Here is a 26,425-nt window from a genome sequence, read left to right on the forward strand (position 1 = left end):
TAGAAATACTGTATTTACCTTGACTACAAGAGATTAGTAAAAGTAAAATAGTAACTTTGGTTTGATTTATATTTCACAAGCATATTCTCAATAATATTATATAAATCAAAAGTACACATTTTATAAGGTGCATAACAGTGTGTAAACAGCATATTTGTAATACATTAACAACTGAAGAGTTATTTCATAGTGCAGTCATATTGAGCAAGTACCCTTTTATCTACAAACAAATGTGATTTAAGTGTTGCATTCACACAAAGAAGCAGCTCTTTAAACACAGTTTAACAAATGTAAAACTGAGCGTATCTTGTAGCTTAAAATGCTGAAGAATCATTCAAGGGTGCCAAAATACTGACCCAAAATAACATACATCAGATCAGAATTTCCAAAATCTGCTAATCTACAAATGAAATGAAAAAACACCCTCACAAAAACACCCTCTATATACAGATGAGAAGCTTCTAATTTGTAACCTGTTCAAAAGTTTGCCATTTCCAGTTCCTGACAGCACCATTTGTTGTCAGACTTGAATGCTTTTTGTTATTCATCCACCAAGTCAGCAGGAGGGGGCATGAGTCCTCGTGGGTTAAGGTTTGCCACCAGACACACGTCATAACTGTCATGCATTATGGCCTGTTTTACCACCACAGTCCACTCATTCTCAAATGGGTCCAGCTGCAGGATGTCCTTGGTGATAATATCATGGCGATCTGGGGAGAATATCATGAATATAGATATGCAAAGACACGCAAATATCTAAATCTACAGTGACATTTTTATAAATAGATATACATTTCACATTGATTTCGAAGACATTTTAGGCACATACAAGATATAATGGTTCTCTTTAACTAGCTTTGGAGTGGATTACTTTACCTGCTCCTTTATAGTAGCCACAAACATATAGTTTTCCATCCACAACACCAGCATTTGGGGCATTGCTTCGCAGGGAAAGAAGAGGCCAGGGTAGGGGAGGGCCGTCTCTCCAGAAATCTCCATCAGGGTTATAGATCTCTACTGCGTCAAGACAGCGGCGTGACTGCCCACGATCCACACCCTCACACCCAATGCCGCCTATAAAGACAGAGACAAAGCTGTATATAGGTATTACATAAGAAGATTGCCGCCTAATGCACATTTAATGCCATGCGAGACTTCATCTGAAGTCTACATGTAGGCTATTAATTACTTTATCACATGTAGTATTTAGTTTTTTCTTTCTGACTAAAATAAATTTGATACCACGGGTGGCATGTTGTATAAGTGACATAAAAACCCTATGATGTCATATTCATATTAGCCAGCAGCATTCTGCAGAACAGTGTTAACCTCCTGCACTGTGGCACAGTGCCATTGAACCATTATTTTCTAAGCTAATATGTCAGGATAAATCAGTATTTTTTATTTGAAACATTTATTCTGCCTTAAAAGTTGTTTGCTAGTTAAAACGGCATCCAAGTACAATGTCTAGGTTATTGTAATCCTTTAATATACAAAGTTCTGTTGTGTTGCACCTATAACATAGATTTCCCCATTGAGTGCAACGGCACTACAGCGATATTTGGAATATTTCATAGGACAGAGCTCATTCCACTTGTTGGTCTCTGGTTCATACTCCAGCAGACGGTTGCTCATACGGTCAGGCTCCTCATCTGTGCGGTATGTCTGTCATTCATGAGACGAGTCCCAGCAGGTGCAGTTGGGGTGAGCAAAAAGGAGAGAAGCAGAGTAGGGTTACACATTGACACAGTTACTGTTTGCCTCTCTCAATGTGATTCCTTTAACCCGTCCTATCCATCACAGAAAAGTGATCTAGTACAATGTAGACTCCTGTTTTCACTGCTCTGCACATTTTAGTGCTTTCTCTTCCATACCACTCTTGTCAGGGCAGTCAGACACAGTGTGTATTGAAGATGTATCGTACGACTTAGTTATTAAACTCGTTTGTCCCTTACCTGTGGTGTCCGCCCCCCAAGCACATAGAGGCAGTTTTTCATCCTGACTACACTGTGATAGGCCAAAGGCATAGGCAGAGGGGCTGCGCTGCGCCAAGGCCCGCCTTGTAAGGACCAGCGGTCAACACTGTTGGTGATAAGGTACTGGTTCTTCAGCTTCATCTGACCTCCGATTAGGTACAGGTTGTCACTCAGGGAACTCAGTGCATATGAATCTCGATATTCTGCTGAACTCAAGTGCTTCCAGCTTCCCTGTGCTTCCTGATTATACCTAAATAAGAACAAATATAAAATTGATATATATTTTTTAAAAGCCTTCTTAAATTCTGTTCCTACATGTACATTTTCTTTGCTGTACAAAGTCCTTTCTATACTTTGGCACGTCTGATTAAAAAGGGCTAGGGAATTAATTCAAGGGTCGAACAGGCCAAATTGATACATATTGACCTGTTCAGTTTATATCAGTTGGCCTAATTCAAGACTGCCCAGATAACAATATCTGATTTTTCTTAGTGGTAGGGAAGGTCAATCAGTGGCTGGATTTTAAAGGATTTCTCCCAATGAGTTTTCCATATTCTCTCTATATGTACAATAAAACTGTTGTGCTTGGTTTCAATGTTTCAATTTGCAATGTATTAGAACATACTAGTTCCAACATATATATTCGGTTAAAACAAGTTTAAACAGGGATAAATTGATACTAGTGAAGCCTTACTTGAAAATTTCAACATTCCTTTCCTTCTGTCTTGCCATCCTTCTTGCTCCTAACTCTCCTGCCACGATGATGTCATTCCCTTCAGTGACAACACCAGCGCAAACATATCCAAGGGCATCACCATAGCGAGGGGAGGTGATGTAAAACATGCGACCAGTGTTGGGGGCGTAGCAGAAGCTGCGGTCCGAATAACTACTGTAGCGTGACCGTATCCCCCCGCTGTCATTGCCGATGCAAAGTAGCAGGTCAGTGGTCTCCATGCCATAGCGTAGCTTCAGTCGACGGGGTGGAGCATCTGCGGGCATACCTGCCGCTTCCATCGCATCCTCCATCATCTGTACACACTCTGCATCCGCCAGCACTGCTGTGTTGCGTTTCAGGGTCTCTTTGAGGTAACTTTCACTAATCAGTGGAAGACGTACCTTCTTCAGGAGCTCAGGCAGATGCCGGGCACGGTTTTCTTCCTCCAGCCCTGGACCAATAGAGCAGTGTCTCACCCATCGCATCACCATGTCAAGAATGGTCTCCTCCCGGGTTACATTCAGGTCGTCTGAAGCCAGCAGGGCTCCTAGCTGATGGGGCTCCAGCTCCAAAACTTCTTCGCTCAAACAGACCTCAGTGAAGTGTTGCCGGAGGTAGCGCTGAGCCTGATCAGCCAAGTCCTCAGCTCCCAAGTCCCGGGCATAGTAATAGATTCCCAGGCAGTTTGAGGCATCCATCTTTTCAGTCATGTAGATCTGGCAGCGGCCAAAAACATCATCCATCTGCAGTAAAAAGGCAGCAACAGAGATACCCTGCACATTTCCAGGGGTCAGTGGGAGCTTGGAGCTGTACATGTATTGCAACAAGAGGGCTAAGCTTTGTGACGGCATGTCCCTCAAAACTACCTCTCGGTGGGTACTCTCACGCAGGCCACAGGTGAACATGACACGGAAGTAAGGGCTGAATGCAGCAAGGACAGAACGGTGACATGGAAAACTGACACCTTCAGCAACTAGCACCACATCTGTCAACTGCTCAGCCTCTCGCATTCGATTTAACTGGTCCAACAAGGCCAGCCCATGCTTAGCTCTTAGATCCATTCTGCTTCTTTATGGGAATTCTGTTACTTAAAAAATGCTCCAAACTTGACTACAGTTTCCATCAGCCCAAGGACATTCTGGAGGATATATTTTCAAAATGGCATGGGAGGTACATCTGGCAAGACACAGACACAGGCTCAGCTAGTTGTCATTGACAATTTTAAAAACTATTTTAGACATGCTGTTTACATGTTGAAATACATTGAGGTTGACACATTAAAGAGCACAACTATTTTATAGTGTCTTTTCATGCATAGTCTTATAATGTAAGTTCCCAGTCCTTTAACCATGTCCACAAAAGCAAACACCTAGCAAAACACAGCAGTACTCAGTACATACCAACACACAACAAGCCTACCAGTTAAATATGGATCACAGTCACTGCTGTTTCAATTGTAGTATTGACTACTGAGAGAGACGCGCCAGCTCTACTGGGTTAGATTAGCACATGCATTGATGAGTCGTACCAGATCACTGGCCTACTGTGTTCTTTGCCTGCGGGAGACAAGCCGTCCATTACCCACGCCTCACGCACAAACACGCTATGCCTCTGACAGTACATGGAGGAGGAGAGAGTGCAAGAGAAATCTGTTTACTCAACCCTCTATGCAGCGCGCTAAGCAACATTGCTAATAATAGACCATGATGTGTCAAATAGCCAAAGGGGGTAAAATTAGAAAGGAAAAACAGAGTTCTAACAGGTTTCTAGACATGTTGTAGACTACCTAGATACTAATGGTTACTTTTAATATTTAGTGAGAAGGTGATTTTTTTTTGCATTTTTTTTATTTCCTTTTTTTCAGGGTCATGTGTGCAATGGCTTTCCAGGCTGTTGGGTATTTGGGGTCAGATTTCAAACCCATCATGCTGTTAAAGAGACTACAGGCTCTGCACTAGCAGTGAATTAGGGTATGTTCACAGCAGTTAAAGTGGCCTAAATATGGCTTTTCACACCTGTTCACATATATTTAATGTGGTATTCACTGTACATCATTATGCAAAAATGCATCAGCAGCTGTATTTTCTTAATTGTGGCATATAATGCAATTGCCTTCCCTAAACATCAAAGGTCATAATCAAACCAGACCAATCATCCATCACAGTCCCAGCTCCAAGCATCACTCATCATAGCTTCATCAGTTTCATCAGTAGATTATGCAACAACATAAATTCTTTCATTTTTCTTAATTCAGTTGTGAATCAAACCATGAATGTATTACTGCACCTTTAAATATCCCTAAAAATAAACAAGGAGTATAAAGTTTATAAACTATCACATCCATCTTGTCCAGTTAGGCGTGAGGAATGTTTTTTAGAACACTTTTTTGTGCTCAATTTACATTCACATGACACATTTTCCCAACAACATAATGTCACATGACAAATTACTCTGTGAAGCTGCAGAGTACCTGGATAAAATATTCCTTCACAGAAACATATTCAATTATGACTTTTGAGTGTAGCCAGGAACCTGATCATGCAAATAAACCAACACCTTAAGAAGACAAGATTACATATTGTCACTGTCTGACAAAATGGAACCTTTGTAGGAGAAAGAAAAAAACTTTTTACTTTCAATGGATGTCAATGTAAAAATACATTACTCAAGCCATTTTCAAGCATGTCTGTTGATCCATCCACCATGAAATTCTGTCACAATGTAAAGAACAACGGACAGATTCAAAGTATGTTAAAATTCCGCATGACGATGATCAAATACTAAATCCTATATAAACTTTTTACAGTAAAAAAAAATCTTTAAACCAGAAATGCTACTGAACAAGCTTCAGAGGAAGCTGAGTTAATGTAATGCCCCATAAGGCCCTACTACACTCAAGAGTAATAAGTCAAGAAGGGTACAATGATGAATCAGCAGTTTCCAGACAGTAGTTCCCTTGCTTTGAAGACTAACCTTTAAACCGGCAGCCCAATTATTAATGAAAATATTAACCATAGAGGGCTTTGCCCTTGAGAAATGTTCATCAGAATCTACAGATTATTTATTATGTCTAGCACCAACGTCACATATGTTTTAAAAAACATATGAAAATTCTCCAAAAGAGATCAGGTTATTGGTTGGTGTTTTTGTAAGATATGATGACATTGATAATGTAAACTGGGTAGAGCTTCTAAGATGTACAATAATGCATTTGATACTTTGTTTGGTTCACTTTTCCAGTGTAAGGCATCTAAAAACAGTCTGTCTGTTACGAAACACTGATGACTAAATATTTTTTCTGTTTCCTGTGATGAGATTATTAATTCATCCTTGACTTACACAACACCCGGAAAGAATCCATCATTAGAATGGAAAATGTGCTGCTGACCTGGGACAGACAACCCAGTGGAAACGAATAAGAAAACAAGCTGAATCAGCATAAATACAGAATTAAGAATAGAGTGTAGTTTATGACATTTTGAATTAAGTCAAATTTAATTAAGCATTGACTTCATATCACAGTATTTGTGTTTGAAACATAATTTTTTAAGTTTATGTATAAGTATTTTGGATAATGTCTTCAATTAATGGTTAGCTAAGAGGACACCTCCTTTCATTATAAACAACCTCCCTGTCATTTTCAGTATCTGTGAGTGTTCCATTAGTGCCAGTCACGAGTGACAGATAGAAGAGATCAGACTTATAAATAGAGTGTAACTGCACAGAAGAAACAGTAGAAAGCCAAATTGTTAAGTTAAAATAAAATAAATACCAACAAGCTTTAGGATAAGAATACTGTAGGCTAAGTCAGACTTAGCAAGGCTTTTGCAAGTATGGTCACAGGAAGGAAAAGTGGTGGTTACCGTGTGGATAGAGAAATCCTGGATGAAGAGAGACTGGAGGAACTGTCTCAGAGGCTGAACATCTCACAAACCCGTCCTCCATTATCCTACCGCCTGAAAAACTCACTCAGGTAAGACTCAGCTTTATTGAGTGCACCCAATAAAGTAATTTATTTCGTACAGATGTGAATTTATCTTTCCGTTTGCTTACTTCTGGACTATTCATGAGCTGTTCACATTTACATGCATCACTTTTGCCAGTGCACGTATGTGTGCCTGAATACATTTTTGAAGGTATTATGCTGCAGTTCAGCTGGTATATAGTGTATGTTGTCCTTATCAGCCATCATCATTAATGTGAAGTGTCTGTCAATCTTGTCCTTGTTGAATGTTTTCTTTCTTTCCCTCTGTCAGATGTTCTCTTCCCACACTGAAGCGTAGGGTGGTAGGTTGTTTGCCTGTGCTATACTGGTTGCCTCGTTATTCTATATGGGACTATGGCATGCCTGACCTTGTGTCTGGGATCAGTGTGGGCATCATGCATCTACCACAAGGTATGAACACACTGGTTGAGGTCTGATCCTGCTTCATTTCACCAGCTCAGTTCTCCCAGAGTTACTTCTTCTGGAGCATGTAACCTTACCTTATGTGTTAAATTCTCATTTGTGTGTGTGTGTGTGTGTGTGTGTGTGTGTGTGTTTGTGTGTGTGTGTGTTTTATAGGAATGGCCTATTCTTTGCTGGCTTCTCTGCCTCCAGTGTTTGGACTTTACACCTCATTTTATCCTGCACTTGTGTATTTCTTCTTTGGATCCTCCAGACACATCTCTATAGGTAAAGATACACAGGTCCTGTCAAATAATCACATACCATAGTGTCTGTACAGTGTGCATATATATGTATATGTGCATAGCGTGTATAGTATGTCCAGAATACTGGAAAAGCAAAACAATAAATTGAATAGTAACTTTAATAAATTAAATTAAATGATTGGTGTGGCATAGTGGGTAACACTACCACAGTTCATGTTGGAGACTAGTATGTTGGAGACTTGTATGATGAATTTCTGCACGATCCATATATTAGATATACACATATATTTAACATACAAGTATATGTATGCCCAATCCATATTATATCTTAATATATATGTGTATATATGCCTATGTCTATATATCAGATTTACGTATGGGTAATGTAACTCTGTAAACGTCACACAGCTCCCTCTGTCTTTATATGTGTTTCTGCAGGCACATTTACGATTCTCAGTATTATGGTGGGGAGTGTTGTAGAGAGACTGGCTCCAGACACAAACTTTCTGGTCATTAATGGTACTAATGTAACAGCGGATTTGGACATCACTGCTAGAGATCTGTACAGAGTACAGGTTGCAGCTGCCACTACTGTACTGGCAGGATTAATACAGGTATGTGCACACTCACACACACATAGATGGAACAGTAGATACATTTATACACTCATCATGTGACTCTAACTTAAAAAATAAAATAAAATAAACAGACTGATCTGGACATAGAGTTTACACAATAACAGTACAAATGACTACATTAGAAATATATTTGTAATAATATTAATGTCACCCAAAATATAAGAACATGTAAAATGTAAATGCAATTTCTCTGTCCCTTAGATGATTCTGGGTTTGGTGCAGTTTGGCTTTGTGGGTACATATCTATCAGAGCCGTTAGTGAGAGGGTATACCTCAGCAGCTGCTGTGCATGCTGTAGTGGCACAGTTAAAATACATATTTGGAGTGTCTCCCACTCGCTTCAGTGGACCGCTATCCCTGGTATATGTAAGTACTGTGGCATTCAGTTGTTTATTGGCAAAAGAAACGTAATCAGCATTTTCAGAATGCAATCTTAAACCCTTTATTCTTTACATAGACACTGGTGGATGTGTGTATGCTACTGCCCAGTACACATCTGCCCACACTGCTGGCCAGTGTGGTGTCCATCATAGTCCTCATCATTGCAAAAGAACTGAACAACAGATTCAGAAAGAAACTGCCTGTGCCCGTACCTGTGGAGCTCATTGTGGTATGTTACCTTTTCATTTCTATCCATCATTTTTATGAATGACAGTATTCATTCACTAAACACTGCATGGCCAAAACTATTCAGACACCACTTTTAAATAGTAAAAGTATCTATTTTAAGGTACACCCATTGTAGAATTGATGTGTTCATACCATCCTGTGTTTTGACGGTTGCACTAAGCTCTACACTGTGTAAACAACATGTTAGATAAATGTAGAACTTTGAATAGAGCCCATAATACATGGTAAGGATTTAACATTTTTCTCATGCTACTTAAGTTTGTGTGCTTGTTTATCGTAGATTGTGGTGGGAACATTAATATCATTCTACACTCATCTAAATGAAACCTATGAGATTTCAGTTGTGGGAGAAATCCCCAATGGGTGAGTGATTTACTTAATAATTTTATATGACTTATGCCTCTCTCTGTTCACCACCACAATGGATATGACATGAAGCAGGAGTTTCAACTTTTTTTCAAAGGGTTTAATAAAAAATATTGCAATAACTGTTTAGGAATTACAGCCATTTTCACAAAGGTCCTTCATTTTTTAAATTTCTTAATGAACCATTTTGTACCCCAAATCAAACTGCAGATAAGCAGCTCTGCACAGTTTTCCTCCGAAGGATATCAGTTAACAAGGATTTGCATACAAACTAGAAACAAACAGTATCACAGAAAAAAGAACAAAAACCTGAACTGCAATTTAAGGTCCATCTTAACTACAACCACAGAAAGCAAAATTAGTGGGGTCATCACCAGACCTCTAACACAGACTGAGACTGGCGAGAAAAAAGGAGAGAAAAGGAGGAAGAGAGCTAGCACATACACACACACACACACACACACACACACACAGATAGCTGGAAAACAGAATATGCCACTAGACAAATGGAGACTAACAGCACTACCAAAGCTATATTTTGTTAAATCTCTTGAAATAAAGCTGAAAGTGTACACTTGATTGCTTTATTTTAAATCCACTGAGGTGGTGTACAAAATACTTGTGTACAGTGAGTGTATGACATGACTAAATATGAATATTACTAATAGTATAGATACATTTAATATTATTTAATATTATGCATGAATACAGAAGATGTGTGCTTTTATTCTAATCTAGTCTTTTTTCGAACACAGGCTTCAGCCCCCCACTATGCCGAAAACCAGTGTATTCTCTGAAGTGGTGGTTGATGCCTTTGCCTTAGCTATTGTAGGCTATGCCATTTCTATCTCTTTGGGCAAAACATTTGCCCTCAAACATGGTTACAAAGTGGACAGCAATCAGGTGAGACTGGCATGTACTCCAGATAAGGAATTCTGATTATTACAGTCTGATTAATACAGTCCTTTATACAACAGGAATAGACATAAACATACATATTTATATTTAGCTCCACTCTTTCTCAGACTATACCTGTCTCATAAATGTACATATCAAGAATTTCTACAGATCCCTCCTGTCTTTGTATATTCTGTATTTTGTGTATATTTAATATATTCTTTATATAACTTTATTTTAAAATGTTTAGTATGTATATAGTTTTGTCCTCCTGTAGAGCATCAACCTGAGCCTCACCACAAGCAGTAAATCAATGCATAAATGTCCTGACATGTTGTGCAAATGACAAATAAACCTGAAACTTGAGAACAGCAGTACAGCAGAATCCAACTTCTGAGTTTAGCTCATTCATGGCAGTGAACACACACACAACACACACAGTGAGAATACACAGCCCACTGTAGCGTACAGGGAGCAATTATGGGTTAGATGCCATGGTCAAGGGCCCCCTTAGCTATGGATACCCCAGATGTGATTAACCTCCTAATCACAGTTCTATAAATGACAGCAAGTTGTTATCAGTATAAAAGCTTACTGAAATTGTAACCATAGATGAAGAAACAACTGTACTAATGTAACTAGTTTTGGACCATTTCAAAATTTTTACACAAAATATATTTAAAAAAATTATTTTGATATGCACAAGGTGTAATCCTACAGTAAAATCCCATTGAAGTCTCTGATTTGTAGGAGCTGGTGGCTCTGGGGCTCAGCAATGCAGTTGGAGGATGTTTCCAGTGTTACTCTGTCTGTGCCTCAATGTCTCGCAGTCTCATACAGGAGACCACCGGAGGCAGAACACAGGCAAGTTACAGAGAGAGGTTACAGAGAGGTTTAAACTCAAAGATTTTATACTTATGCACCAGGGACACATATCAGTATCAGCAAATAATTTTTTAGGAAAAGTTACAGCATAACAAGACTGATAATGTAAAGTGATATTTGATGGCACATTGTATTTCAAAAAGAACAAGAAGAATGGTTAGAAAATGTCTGCATTTTGTTTAACTTTATTAAAATGAAACAAAACAACATTCCTCTATAATGCTTATCCACCTTAATCTAATCACAATTTATGCACTATATAAAATAGTAAATATATAGCTATAAATGCAGCATCAGTGCATCCCTAATAAACACTTAAACTGTGTTGCATTTCATTAATATAGATGGCGGGTGTGGCATCAGCTGTGATAGTGCTGGTGACTGTTTTAAAGTTGGGCCCATTGTTTCAGGACCTGCCCGAGGTAAGACTCAGTTAAATATATACACTATTTGTAGCACATGAATATTGGAAAATGGCCTCTCTCTTTAACACATCTCTGCAGTGAACACACACATACACACTAGCAATCCTACACACACTGGGATACAGTGCGCACACAACCCCAGAGCAGTGGGTAGTAGAGAGGCTTAAGTGCCTCGCTCAAGGGCCCAACAGTGGCAACTTGGCGAACTGGGGTATCAAACCCATAACCCTGTCATCACTTACCCGTTGTACTAACCACTGAGCCACCACTGCCCATATCCTATAAATAATACTGTAGCTGGGTACATTCATTATAGTATTATATTATATTATTATTAGCTGCATAATATCTTATTTGCATTTCCTGTATCTGGCTTTAATATGAACTGTATATGCTATATATGTATGTGTGTGTGTATGTGCAGGCGGTGCTTGCTGCCATTGTCTTTGTGAATCTGAAGGGCATGTTCAAACAGTACACTGACATTGTGACACTGTGGAGAAGCAGCAAGATTGATCTGGTATGATCTAATACCCATTTTTAGGCAGTTCTATTCTCATTGAAGCGTCTTTCTCTATATGTTTAGTAAATTATGTATTTCATTATTTATTTATTTTACTTCAAATTGTTGTACATCTGTTGCACTGTGTTTTGCATTTCCTCTGTGTAGTTGGTGTGGTTGGTAACGTGGGTGTCCACTGTCCTCTTTAATCTGGATATGGGTTTGGGAGCCTCTATTGGCTTTGCCCTGCTCACCGTAATCTTCAGAACACAGAGGTTAGACTCATTTTGTGTAACTGCTATCTTTACCTCAAAGCACCCTATGATTTAATAACAAAAGCTGTTTGTGAATGTGGACCACGCTCCGAACTGAGCCTGGGGAAGGGGAAATGAATTTTGGGCTGGAGTTCTGAGAGGCTTTAATGGGATACTGGAAGCTGGAACCACCTCTAACAGAGTAGGAGATAGGAGTAAATATGGGAAAAGAAGTGGTGAATACAAATTATGTTAGCATAGAAAATGAAAGAGTGTCGGTATGATTTATAAGACACAGGAATAGTGGAGTGGAGGTGGAGGTGTTTAAGAAGTATTTAAGAACTGCACTTATACTTAACATGATATATACAGTGTGTTTGCATTTAGTGCTTCTTGTCTAAACGACTGCTTTGTCCTCCTTAAACCCAGACCCAGATATTCTGTGTTGGGGCATCTTCCTGGTACTGACCTTTATTTGGACATGGAGACACACAAAAAAGTGAGGCATATTCTGCTCATTTAAAACATGTTCCCCTGACGGGATTTCTGTTTGTTTATAGTAAATGATTTTTTGTGTACATAGTTGAATATATCTCACAGGCTCTCAAATATGGCTTTGTTGTTTAAACCAAAGACGGTCAGATAACCTAATAATGAAACAATATAATAATATACTGTTATTATAAGGCAACATGAATGTGCTTATTCATCTGACAGGTAAGGGAGGTACCAGGTATCACCATATTCCGCTCTTCAGCCACCATATACTTTGCTAATGCTGAACTCTACCTGGAGGCTCTCAAACAAAAGGTGCAATATTTTACTAATACTAAGATACCCATCTCATATCCCCCTTATATGCCAGCATGTGGCATGGATGATGTTTTTCACTCTATTTGTGCTGATGACTGTGATTCCAGAGTGGCTTGGACATAACCAAGATGATCACTTATAAACGCAGACAGGAAGCCAAGCAGAGAAAAAGAGAGATGAGAGCAGCAAGAAGAGCAAGGAGAGAAGCCAAAAGACAGGTGTTACCTATCATTCATTTTACTGTGTGAAATTTTAAATCTTACAATAAACCCTACAACTGATCATTTATTGTGATGGCTAGGAGTCTCTACTAACTCCAACATAATTAATGACACATTACATTTCAGATGTCCCTTTAGTGTAATTAAAACATAAACTTCTACAATGTATCTGTCTGTGCAGAAACAAGCTCTTAGACTGGCCTCTCAGCGATCCCGAAGGACCGTGTTTTCGGTTGAAGAAGAGGCAGGGCAATTGAGAGAAATGGGTGGGGACAGTGTACAGGAGGAGGAGCTAAGTTGGAAGGAACGTGAAAACAGCACAGTGTTTGTTATGCCTGAGACGCCGCACAACAGCTGGGTGTACCTAAAGGGGACGGACCCCGAGACCACTACACTAGGATCAATGTCAGATTTACAGGACGGGGACATCACCACGCTGGGTTCCAGCAGCGAGGACACACTCAGCAGAGATCTTGAGAGAGTTTCACTGGGGTCACTGGGTAAATGGACCTGGGACATCCACTCTATCATCCTGGACATTTCTCCAGCCAACTTCATTGATACAGTGGCCATAAAGACCTTGAGAAATGTGAGTGACTATTTGAAAATCCATACACACAGTTATACAAATCAACTACACATGTAATCATAAGTACATCATTACATGTGGAACAGAAAATTCAGAGCGGGGCAATTTGTTTTCCCTCTGTTGAAAGATATTCCATGATTTTGGAGAAATTGACGTGGATATCTACATAGCCGGTTGTCAAGGTAAGTTTAACATATCAAATGCAGATCTGTGTGAAGGTATAAGTACATCCATCATTACTGGTTTGTTGGATGTTGAAAGGGCTAAAACTGAATTTTCCAAATGTTTACCTTTTTTTAAATAGAAAAGATTAATGTACTATTTAAACATTGCTAGATATTAATTATGTTGATAACATATTTATAAATAGGTTTTGTCAAGTGCCGTCTATGGAAACAAGGTCCTATTTGAATATATTTACATATGACCCCTCATCTATTCGACAGCATTTTAGCTGTAGAAAAATGTAGACTATGTTTGCTTTAAATCAGGTGAAAGTAGTGGTTAAAACTTGTACTGTATTCTCTGATTTCCTCATTGGCTGGTTCAGCAACACATGAACCTTTTAGACTCACCAGTGAATCTGTTCATTCTGATCACTTCAGCCCCAGTGGTGGAACAGATGGAGCAAGGCGGCTTTTTTTCTGATATCCCCAAAGAACGTCTCTTCACAACAGTTCACGATGCAGTACTGCATTGCCTCAACCACCGTGCAGCCGGAACTTTGGCAAGCTATGAAACAACAGTGGTAAGATTCACAGACGCATATACACATGAACGTGAATGGAATCATAAAGAAAGTTTCCAAGCCAAAGACCTCCAGGTTCTAACAGCCAAATGCATTTCTATTTTGAATAAAGCCTAAAGTAGAAATAAATATGCTGTGGTAAAATGCAAAGATCAGTGTTGTGGGTTGAGTTTACAGAACCCTTTAGTTTCAGGGAGAGGTGTTTTTGAGGAGGTCTTTACTAGTCCTTTCAGACAATGTTGTACATTACATCAAAGGAGGGTTACAGCAACTCATTACTAGAGGACCAGAAGCAGTTAAGCAGTTTTGCCATTTTTTCTCTTAGCACACCTGAGCCAGGTAACAACAGGCAGTTGGAACAATTTTCCATCTCTATCTATTGGTCTGTTTATCATGAATAGCATGTTATATAGCCAGAGAAATAAAATGTTCATAATTGACAATGTATTATAGTTTAAATGAATGAAGTGTGAATGACGTTTGTCACATGTTTAAGTATGTTTAATGTTTGAAATCTGTCATTGCAGGATGTGAACCACCAACCAACGCACCAAAGCAGCAAACTATGAGAAGGTGTCCTAACTACATGTCCTGCATTGTGTTCCCCTCACAAACACGTGTATAACACACTCCGATTTAGGCAGTACTATATGAGTACAGCTAGACCGCTTGCTTGTGAGGTTAGCAGCTCACTTGTGTCTTGTAACTTGAATAATGTAGCAGGCAAGTGGGGCACGAATGGGAGCTGGTCCCTGATATTTGTGAATTACATTTATTACATTATGGAGTAATGTTTAATGATATAATAAATACTGGCAACTATATATTGTCTGTTAAGAAAAAGAACAACATCTTCAAAAGATAAATATTCAAAGATAAAAGCCATTTTTTTTATTTGTGACTCTGCATTCTGAGAACACTGAACAATGTTACAATAAATAACATTATAAATAAAACATAACTGTCCAACCAGCAGTCAGACATCTTTGGATGCAGGTGAAAAAAGAGAAAGTCTACTAAGTAAATAAATATATAATTAACAGAAATAGGTAAAAAATAATCACAACCCGAATAGACACACAACCCTAATAATGACTTTGTGCAAGGATCAGTGTAGACATGCTTCTCACTGAGAGAATGGTTTTATGAGACACATCACATCAGTAGTAAGTGGTGATTGATTTTCACAAATATCTTACCAATTATTCTAAACGTCTAAACAACTTAACGGATGAACTGAACTATAACCAGCTGTTTCTGACGACATCTGTTTCCCTCAGACGCATTGAAACATATATGTACTTTTATCAAATCTCAAGTGAACATTCTTTCACACTCCTTAGGAGGTATTGTAGTGCATAAATATGTAAACGAAGGTTAGAAAATATGGCTGCATTCCCATAAATAAATAATGGTGCCTTCTGTACCCTAGAGCAGTGGTCAGCCTTTCTGCTGAAGATACCTTCCTACAGACCTGCGCCATGCTCCAACCCTAATCAGCTCCTACTGATCTGTCTAGGTGTGTTCAATTCAGGTTGGAGGTGAAATCTGCAGGAAGGTAGATCTCCAGATGAAGAGTTGGTAATCACTGCTCTACAGAGTGTAACACAAACATTGTCTTTCACAATTGCATAAATCTCAAGTTCCTTCTCCCTGAATCCAACCTTACATACAAAATCAGTCTAGGGAAGGGTTAGGTAAAGCTTCACTTCACATGTGCAGGCTGTAAATGGGACCATAGGCTGTATATATATCGTGCAGGTCAAACAGTGCTCATGTTCTATATGTGCATCAAAGGTTTTTATGCAGGAAAGCATTTACGGATCAGTATCTCTTTAAATGTATGCCAACAACATGTGTACATATATGCTACAGGGTGTATGTGTATTTAGTGTTAGCTGTGCATTGTTTTAGTTGGAAATCTAACTTGAGGTATGGACATACACTGCGCTATATATTTTTTGGTTCATCTTTGAGTATTTAACTAATTTTCCTGTCTCTTCAAGAAGTTGGACAAAGTCTGAACAGTTGTACAGTTGCAGCATCGATTATAAAGAAGAAGCTTACCCACAAGTAAAATATCCTTCAACAGAGCTGTTAATTTTTCCACTACAGTATTTATGCTTGAAGAATGAACAGCTGCCGGAGCAGGCTGTTCTTTAGGGGCAGAACAAGGAAATTAGTTTTGATCAGGTAACAGGCGTGACCGTGTGCCTCATGTGTGTTTCTGCAACACAATAAGACACAAGGGACCTGTAAGCTGTTCCAGAATTAGAACTAGCAGAGAACATTTTAGAACAGTGTGAATGGAGAGAGTTCTAGAATGGTTTGAACTGGGAGAGGGCATTTTAGAACAGTGTGAATGAAGAACGTTCTAGAATGGTTTGAACTGGGAGAGGGCATTTTAGAACAGTGTGAATGAGGAGAACATTCTAAAACACTGTAAAGAGGGGAACCTTCTAGAATAGCATGAAAGGGGGGAGAGTATTCTGGAACAGTGAGAACGGATCAGAAACATTCTAGAACACTGTGAAATGTGAGAACATCCTAAAAAGATGTGAAAGGAAGAGAAAATTCTAGAACGGTGTGAGTGTGTGTGATCGTTCTGGAACAGTGCAAATGGGGGAGAACCTTTCTACAATAGCATGAAATAAGAGTTCTGTAGTACAGTACGAATAGGGGAGAATGTTCTACAACTCTGTGCAACTGGAGAGACTGTTCTAGAACAACATGAATAGGGAAGAACACTTTAGAACTGTGTAAAAGTGTTGGAGAACATTCTAGCACAATGGGAACAAGGGAGAACATTTTGAAACATTGTGAGTAATGGGGGACATCATTCTGAAACAATGACAATAGTGGTGAAGAACATTTAGGAACGGTGAGAATAGGGGAGAACATCCTAAAGACTCTCAACAATCACACATCAAGCTAGCATTTGGGTTTGTTGCCGACCTTTAGGTCAGTGTGCTCTGGGCTTTGTACAGGTCACTGAACTTAAACACTGAGCCTGGACATCTTTTGTTCAGGTTCTGGTATGATCTCATAACATGTGTTTGTACCTCAGTGTATGTGTATTCGTGGTGGCCAGATAAGTTTGGTATTTTCCCTGCTTTAACACACAGACTTAACCTGGCAATAAACAAATGAGGTGACCAAGGTGTGCCTGAACAGGGACATCACCACTGTGCTGGATTACTAAATACCTTTGTAGTGTGTGTTGAACATGAGTGCTGAACATGTTTCCAAGTGTGTGTGTAGGTTGCGGTATGTGCCTGAGTGCATATGTGCAAGTTTATGTACGTGTTCACTTGTCTACATGTGTCTGTGTTAACACTGTTTCTGGGTGCATATCGTCACTGTCTGAAAAAAATATCTCCATATTTTTATTCTCTTTTTTTTTTAATTATTTGAACACATCAGCTGTCCTTTGTGTGTGTGTGTGAATCTTCCATGATAAATTGACCAATAGAAAAGTTCCCAAAATCTTATGTCTTTACATTAAATTAATTTACATTAAAAGTTAAAAATATTTCCCCTTTACTGTAAAGTTATCAGTTAGGAGATACTTGTTTGGACAGTGATGATAAATGCATGTGTGGGTAAGGGTGCAACGGTGTTCATACCGAACCATCATGGTATGCACATCACGGTTCAGTGCACGCAGTCGCAAGGAGAATACATGGTACATGGTAAGCTATGGATGAATCGTCCGTGATCGATTCCACCCGAAAACCTTAAGCAAGTAAAGTTTGCAAGAATTGTAGTGGATTCAAGAATATCGCTGTGGTAACTATAGTCTTTTTGTCTGTTCCCGCTCCTCCTTCTTTTGCTGCCGCACTGAGACTGACTTGTTTGTTTCTTTTCTTTCTGTTCTGTCTGCAAGTGAAACGACTAAGAATAAACAAGTATTTCACCGACATTCTGGCCTGTTTACATTTACTGCTTAATTAACACTACAGGCCATAGCAACTACCTCAGGGGGGACAGATAAAATAAACATACACAATTATTCTTGATTGACCGTGAAGTTCCAAACCATTGTGTGAACTGAACCGTGATTTTTTTGTGCCGTTACACCCCTACCTGTGAGAATATTTGTGTTTACAGGTCTTGGTGTGTGTCTGTGTACTGCTCTGGGTTTGTGTCCGTTTGTGGGTCCTGAGTCTCCTCCGGCTGGGAGACGAGCTGCTGGTAGCGGGCTTGTCGATGGTAGTCAGGATCTACATTGATCCAGTTGTTGGCCACCCATTTTATCCCTCGAGTGACCACACAGCCACCATGCAGGGAGTACTCATCCTGTTCCCCTACCCAGCCTGCAGGGAATCAGACACAACTCAGCTCAGGGTACACAGGCAAGCAAAAAAGCTTATTTATTTGTACACCAATCAAAGGAGCATTTAGTAGTAATTTTACCTTTAACAAATGTGATAATTATGAAATAATTATGCCTCTGTCATTGTCACTTGCCCAGGATACGCAACTGCAAGTTACTGCATATAATTTTGGTGGAGCTGCACAATACCTCTGAATCGCATAACACTACTTAACCATATTTGTGTAAACTGCTTCACAGGGTTATTTAAATGACGTCATTGAAGAACCATGTTTGGTTCCCTAAAACATGTTTATAATAGAAATGTGTGAAGAACCTCTAAATCGGTACAAAACATTTTCATCAAGTTAGAATTCCAGCATACTGCTCCTCTAAATTGAATTTAATCTGTCTTTTAAAAAACTGCATAGATTCAATAGAAACGTTTAACGTATCTCTCGTTATGATGCACACTCTTTGGACAAAAGTATTGGGACATCTGATTGTTCACTGTTTTGTCTGAAATAAAAGGTATTTAAAAAAGAGCCTATCCTGCTTTGTTGGAGTAACTGTCCAGGGGACTTTTTTTTTTTTTTACTAAATTTTGAAACACTGCTGCTGTGACATTCATTAATGAGCGTTAGTGAGGTCAGGATGTTAGATAATTACCATCCCACCTCCATCCCCCACTCCCCAGCTTTCTGCTCATTCCAGAGACCACAAAGTTCCACTCCTCCACAAGCTCAATGCTGGGGAGCTTTATGCCCATCTAGCCCACGCCTGGCATTAGGCTCGGTGCCAATTTGTTCATGTTGATCTGCTCCTAAGAGTCCTATTGGCAATACTTCTCTACAGGGACTAAACAAGCTGTGTGTGAGCATTTGCACATCTGTGTCAGCAAGGAGTGCAACTTAAAGCAGCTGAATGTATTTATTATAAGGAGAGTCCGCAAACATCTGCACATATAGTGTAGAAAAAGAGGATATAAGGACATAGAAATAACAGGGAACTGCTTTTTAGGGGGAGGGTAAAACAAGGCTTGTGTAGATAACAAAATGTTGAGGGATGCTAGCTGTATATTAAAACACACAAGCTAAAGAATTCCCAGTGTAGTGTTGTAAATTCTAATTAAGATGCATAAAAAAACTAAGAAGAATAGTATTCAGCTGGGTTTGGCATCAATGAAATAGTCTTCAGACAACAGAAAGCACAACGTGACACTACAAAGCAACTCATCTTTGTCAGTACCTCTGCCATCAGAGAGATAGTTGTACCAGAACACTGCTGTCCCCCTGGTGGGCTTTACTCTCAGGTTGCCTTTATCACAGTGCCTTCTCGTGTCCAACAGGTCCACATCATTTTGTATAAGTGACTGGAGAACACAAAAACATCCAGGTATTTTAAAAACATTTAAACACTGATTCAGCAACATCAAATCAACACATTCACACACACAATCCAAATATAAGCATTAGGACTCACCACTTCTTCATAGGTTCTGTTGTCTGCCACAGGAAAAGTAGTTTCCCCTCCTTCCTCTACATTGTTCAGGTAGAACAGTACAGTAATGTACCTGCAAATGCAACATAAATCTCTTAAACAGAAAAATAAGCAAGTATGTGAATAGTTTAGACAAGTAGTATACTGACAGGAAAGCATTCAGTCAATAGATATTCAGTTAATCAACACGTGTTAAATCTGAAACACAGCCCTGCACTGATGCTGCTGGCTTACCTGCAAGACGTTTGGAAGGGAGAGGTGGTGTTGGCAGCAAGTAGTGTGTGTGTGCAGGTCGTCTCAGGGTACACTGGTCCGCTGTCATGATGGGCATGGTAATGACCACCTTGCTCATAGCGCACCACCTGAAGGGGCTCGCTCAACTCCACCAAAGAAGGTGGGAGCCTGGTTAAACGCATGACTCTACAGAAACAGAAACAGAGCATCATTTGGGGGAAAAAAATTAAATCATTATAAATTTTATATATATATATATATATATATATATATATATAATTCTGTACAATTGTCCATGTCTACAAACAGCAGTATGTCATGCAGTGCCAGAAAGGCACTTACAAGTTATAGGAGCATGACAGTGATTGTTATTCTGTTTAAAGTAAAATAAAAAAGAAAGTTGCTTTATGTGTCAATATTGTGTGAAGTACTGTTGTTCTTGTTCTCTTACATGCAACATGTTTAAAAAAAATGTGTTGCTTTTATTTAACAATTTTACAATCATTCCAACCTACAGTTTGTTCAAAATATATACATTAGAAAGGCTTGCTATTAATTACAGGCCGTACAAACCGAACATGAACTTTGAATGTCACTGGAAAGGATTATAACATTTTCAGTCAACAGGCAACATGCCAGTTTTGCATTATTTTTCAGAAAATATCACAACAAAATACAGTTATCAATATCAGTCAGTGTCATTTTGTAATATAACAAGCTTGCCCCTTGTTAATAATATGGTCATTATACCATCAGGGGACATGTGAGTTATATGTAAGGTAAATGATTTTGGATCAGGATCATTTATTGAAATAATTCTGCAAACGATAATCGTTTGTTGACATTTCCAATTGCATCTCTAAAGCAAAACTAAAGAAGCAGACATTTACATTACATTTACATCTAAGGCATTTAGCAGACGCTCTTATCCAGAGTGACTTACAAAAGTGCTTTGCTATTTACCCAAGAAAAACCTCAGCTAGTTTGAATAGGCTAATAATTTAAAGATACATCTAAGCTTAGACACTACTAGACACAAATCAATAAGGTGACCACTCTGCTATTCGCCCAAGTACTCTCAGAAGAGGTGGGTCTTCAGTCTGCATTTGAAGACAGCGAGTGTTGGACTCTGCTGTTCGGACACCCAGGGGAAGCTCGTTACACCACTTTGGTGCCAGGACAGAAAAAAGCCTGGACGCTTGTCTTCCGCGGATTTTGAGGGTTGGCGGGTCGAGCCAAGCTGTACCTAAAGCTCGAAGGGCTCTTGGTGCGGATCGGCTTTTGACCATTGCCATCAAGTACGGAGGGGCTGGTCCTTTCTAGACTTTGTAGGCCAGCATCAAGGTATTGAATCTGATGCAGGCAGCTACAGGAAGCCAGACCTTTGACAGCAAACACATCCTGGGTGATCAACCACATTTGGGTTGAGTGGGGAAAAAAATTGTACATTTGACTATTCACAAAGGCAGTTGATCGTTAGACAGTGTGACAGATGGATACCTGTTGCGGAGCTCTCTGAGGACCTGGTGTGCTCCCTGTCCCTGATACAGCCACGTGTGTCTGCTGTTTCTCACCAACTGACTCCTCTTCACCCCACGCTGAAAAAGGAAACGCTGGAACGCATCACTGCTCAGCTGTCCAAACTCCTCCAAACTCAACAGTCCTGAAGAAAACACAAAAGAAACAACGCGATATAGAAGGAACTCCTTTTGATTGTGTTAATTTCATGCGCGCATGCACAGTATAGTACATGACGTTACCATTGCCATCCTGGTCAGCATTGAGGCCAGCATAGATCTCCCTTAGATTCTCAGGAGTCAACCAGATTCCATCTCTCACTCGAGAATGTGTTAAAATCTGCAGTATAGGGAGAGGGAACCACATACATATTGCATACCATGTCATAAGATATAGAACAAAGGTGTGCAATAACACATACAAACAAACACAGGGCTGGCACAGCGACACGAATACACAAACACACCCACATACACACGCACACACATACACACAGACCTCATGCTGCTGCAGCTGGCCATCCTGGTTGAGGTCAAGCAAATGGAAAATTTCTTCAGGGCTGAGGTTGAGTTGCTGGTTGAGCTCCTCCTGTCCCTCAGGCACCATTACCTGACTCTCCATCAGGCCCTTCAGCTGAGCCAGGCGCATCACCACAGCACACTCCTCGTCAGAGAGGAAATGAGGAATTTCTGCAGCAGCACATTCGAGAATGCACCCGCACACACAGACAAAACAGTTACACGACACGACATTTAGATCAATGACACATCTTTACCAAACACAGACAGAATGTGCACCAAGACTCAGTAGACAGACATAAAACAGGCTTGGGTAATTACCAAAGAGCAGGGGCTTTAGACTTAGGGTCTTCATTTCATGTACTTTTCCTGGCACCAGAGACACTTTTTGGACATGACCAACCTGAGAAAGAAAGATTTTATGCTATCAGGAAATAGGGCTGGGTAATATATTGGTCAGAAGAACATAAGTTCGGTTGCTGACTGTTCACTCTAGACTAGGGTTGCAGTGGTATGCTGCTTTTTTGATATATCATGGTCTAAACATTCATGGTTATTATTAACATCAGTACTGGAACAAAATGCAATCGCATCAAACCATCAATTGATTAATCGAGAAAATAATCAGCAGATAAATCCATAATGAAAATAATCATTAACTGAAAGGGAGCCATTTTACATATACCTTTATTAATAAATTGTTTCAAGCTTTAACTGCAGTAAAGCTTTTGTTTAAGCAAAGAATACCCCTGTCATTTAAGGGTCAGATAATAATAAAAATAATAATAAGTAGTAGAAGAAGAACAACAAGTGGAAGAATTGTGAAAAACTGTGATACCGTAAAACCATGATATTTTCTAAGACGGTCATCATACTGTGAAAATCTCATACTTTTGCAACCCTACTCTAGACACTGTATGGATGAGTTCAGATCCACCAGCAGCAATAATGTGTTTGTACTTATGATAAAGTAATCCCAACAAAATGCTTACTGTCCAGATTAATACAGCTGTACAAATCATTTTCTCAGATGCACAATATGGTATGAATAATGAGCATTGTATCCATGATATAATGTCCATGAAATAGTAGTCACTGTTTCTACATGGTTGGATTAGTGCGCTATTCTTGTGATATCAACATCCTTAACATATTACCTGCTATGTACAGTCAGGTCCATGAATATTTGGACAGTGACATTATTTTTATAATTACATAGTGCCTCCATTTTCACCTCCTCAAAAGTAATTGGATAAAACTAACAATTCTAATTTAAGCAGTATTTTTAATACTTTTTAAATATGCTTTAAAGGCCTTTACTGCAGCTGCCTTTAGTTGCTGCTTTTGTCCTCAGTGAAAGTGAAAAGCTGCTTAATTAGGTTGAGGTCAGGTGACTGACTGACATTTAAAAACATTTCGGAGCCGGAAGTATAGCTTTATACGCTGCAGAATCCACCCTGCTGGTGCTTACAGCAGTCACATCATCAATACATACCAGTCACCCAGTTCCACCGGCAGGCATTCATGCCAGTGACATAGCAGATAATGTGGTATGCTACGGATCATAAATCCTTCCTCTCCTTATCCAATACTCAAGTTAATCTTAGTTTCATCTGTCCAAAGAATCTTGTTACAGAAATGATGTCTACACAGTCTAATCTGGCTTTTCTCTTCCTCTGTGTTAGCACTGATTTGCATGATTGATCTTGATGAATACTTTGTTAAGCCTCTTGAATTAAAGTGAAAATCCCCCTTTCCATCACATCTTGATTGCTTCATTTCAAATCCATTGTGGTGATGTATCGACACGAAATGACAAAAAAAATTGTGTCACCGTCCAAATAGTTGTATCTACGTTACTCGCTAGGTGATTCAAAGAGGTTTGAAAGAAAAGATGCTTTACTTTATGGAAATGTGTTTGCTCACTGGTTAACATGGCTAATCTATATTCTTACATTTACAGTTAAAGCATTTAGCAGACGCTCTTATCCAGAGCGACTTACAAAAGTGCTTCACTGTTCGACATTAAAATATCCTTAGCAAGTTTGATCTGGTGGTTTTACAAGCAACAACAGTCCTTATTGCTGAGATGAAGGGTTGCATATTGCAGATATGTGGGAAAACACAATCCTACACTGTATCACATGTGAATTACGTTTTTTCAAATGCAATATCCTTCTTAGGTCTCATATACAGTGTGTATGTTATCATTTTCTAACCCGTATTCCTTCGAGTCGTGGAAGATGCATTTTTCGTGTAAACCCAGGATCAGGAGGCTGCGTGTCCAGTGGTTCTGCTACTTTGTGGCCGCTGCTCCTGCTGCTGAAATCTCTGCTGGATCTGCCCTCCTCTGATCCGCTGTTGTAATGCACATACAGCAGCAGTGCGATAACATTGAGGACGTACACGTGGAAGAAGACCATAACGACCATGAAGTAGGACCGTGAACACACACTGCCTTTCTGCACCGGGATTCGTTCTCGGGGCAGCGGTGGCGGGGCTGGTGATGGTGCGGTGTCATCATTTGTATTTTCCTGAGGTTCCATCATTTTTCTGGCTATCGGCGTAGACACATGTAGCTAGTTGTTGTTTAGTTCACCCACCCGAACAGACCCTACACAGAGCAGACAGAGCTGCTGTGTATGAGCAGCACACGGACACACAGCTGGTGGCTGCAGCTGCTCAAAGTTTACGCATGAAAACATACATACATACGTCACGCAGCCAACAGCGCTAGCTTCTCAGCTAACCTTCAAAAGCTAATGAAATATAAACCAAATAAACAGTGAATACAATAGTTAGCTAGCTGCTAGTCATATTCGTCTAAACGATACACTTATTTACAGCGCCCACGATACCGCTGTCTTCAGGAGCACTCAGCTAGCTACCTAGCTAGCTACAATTTCTGACAAGCTAACTCAGCCTGCTAACCCTGGGGAAAAGCGCTACTCACAGACGTCAACATTTACATTCTCGTGTACGGTGGGACGTAATTCCAGTAAACACTACTGGGAAGATCCCTAAATCCAGCCGGCTGCCTCGTTTGATGGCATTATTGAAAATCGTCCTTAAAATGCCTCGCTGTAAACCAGTTTCAGAAATCTGCTAAATTGTTTAGATGGTGTCACTTGCTCGGAACTACTGCTACATCTATCAGTGCCGCAGAGAGCACTTTGCAGAAGATAAGACGCCATTGCCCTGACAACTGCGGCATCGCGCTCCCCCTGACAGTGAGCTGACCCGCGCTGTGAGGCGCCCCCTGCTGGTGGCGAGGCTCATCCTGGTCTGTGCTGACCGCAGTCAAAGACGTGACTTTGAGGTTAAAGGTACAGTCCAGTTGTCTTTGCCTGCCCCCACCCTTGGTCTTTAATACACGATTTTGGTGTTATTTCTTTAGTATGTGAAATACATGTTTTGAAAGTAAGATGCAACGAAAAGCACCCATGAGGGCACAGAACGAAGTAGTTTCTAAATAATTTTAGAAGCTGTTCATTCCCATCTTGTAGCATGATGTGATAAAGAGCAAATATCACTACTTTTTAGGGGACTATTTTATTGCTCTGGCCTCTTTCGAACTTCGTGGGTAGTGATACGTTCTTATTGGTTCCATGTCTCAGGCGGAGGTATACAGATAATTAAAGATTATGTGAACTGCAAGAATATTTAATATCAGTCAGGTAAATTAATGCAAAAAACAAACAACAATAATTTAATGCAAAAATTAATATTATGTTTAATTCTGATTCTTGTGGTTGTAGCTTATGGGGTGTACTAGCATTATGTATTGTTCTTCTTTTTTGAATTGTTGGACTATAATTGGACAAGGCAAGACAAGCATATTTACCACTTGTGATGGACACAGATTAAATTTGGCTTCCGCTTTTATCCCATCCATGCAGTGAACACACACATACACACCAGTGAAACACACACAGTGGACAGTGAGCACACATACTCGGAGCGGTGGGCAGCCAACAGTGGCAGTGCCGAGCCCCTGTATCAAAACCCACAACAATGGTGTCTCTAAC

The 26,425-nt window shown here is 39.7% G+C and overlaps 3 protein-coding genes across 3 annotated transcripts; 1 reads left to right on the plus strand and 2 right to left on the minus strand.

Moving 5' to 3' along the window:
- Positions 1-399: 399 nt before the first annotated feature.
- On the minus strand, positions 400-4,273 carry kbtbd12 (kelch repeat and BTB (POZ) domain containing 12). Its single transcript, XM_072683087.1, has 6 exons — positions 4,220-4,273; positions 2,671-3,867; positions 1,956-2,226; positions 1,515-1,665; positions 877-1,074; positions 400-710 (listed from the first exon to the last, which is right to left on the minus strand). The coding sequence occupies exons 2-6, from the start codon at positions 3,750-3,752 to the stop codon at positions 541-543; spliced, it is 1,872 nt and encodes a 623-aa protein (XP_072539188.1). The 5' UTR covers positions 3,753-3,867; positions 4,220-4,273; the 3' UTR covers positions 400-540.
- Positions 4,274-6,524: 2,251 nt separating this feature from the next.
- Positions 6,525-14,901, plus strand: slc26a6l1 (solute carrier family 26 member 6, like 1). Its single transcript, XM_072683088.1, has 19 exons — positions 6,525-6,664; positions 6,948-7,087; positions 7,256-7,366; positions 7,783-7,958; positions 8,184-8,348; positions 8,440-8,592; positions 8,893-8,975; positions 9,734-9,881; positions 10,626-10,739; positions 11,105-11,182; positions 11,610-11,705; positions 11,856-11,962; positions 12,371-12,440; positions 12,659-12,751; positions 12,862-12,972; positions 13,157-13,564; positions 13,692-13,746; positions 14,170-14,312; positions 14,840-14,901. Exons 1-19 carry the CDS (start codon positions 6,525-6,527, stop codon positions 14,879-14,881), a joined length of 2,433 nt encoding a protein of 810 aa, XP_072539189.1. The 3' UTR covers positions 14,882-14,901.
- Positions 14,902-15,188: 287 nt separating this feature from the next.
- Positions 15,189-25,631, minus strand: p4htmb (prolyl 4-hydroxylase, transmembrane b). The gene is made up of 9 exons (XM_072684514.1): positions 24,617-25,631; positions 22,719-22,800; positions 22,378-22,568; positions 22,122-22,218; positions 21,862-22,024; positions 20,362-20,547; positions 20,110-20,200; positions 19,876-19,999; positions 15,189-18,628 (listed from the first exon to the last, which is right to left on the minus strand). Exons 1-9 carry the CDS (start codon positions 24,944-24,946, stop codon positions 18,417-18,419), a joined length of 1,476 nt encoding a protein of 491 aa, XP_072540615.1. The 5' UTR covers positions 24,947-25,631; the 3' UTR covers positions 15,189-18,416.
- Between the last annotated feature and the right edge of the window lie 794 nt (positions 25,632-26,425).

This window comes from Salminus brasiliensis, chromosome 7 (genome assembly GCF_030463535.1).
Source record: "Salminus brasiliensis chromosome 7, fSalBra1.hap2, whole genome shotgun sequence".
NCBI classification, from domain to species: Eukaryota; Metazoa; Chordata; class Actinopteri; order Characiformes; family Bryconidae; genus Salminus; species Salminus brasiliensis.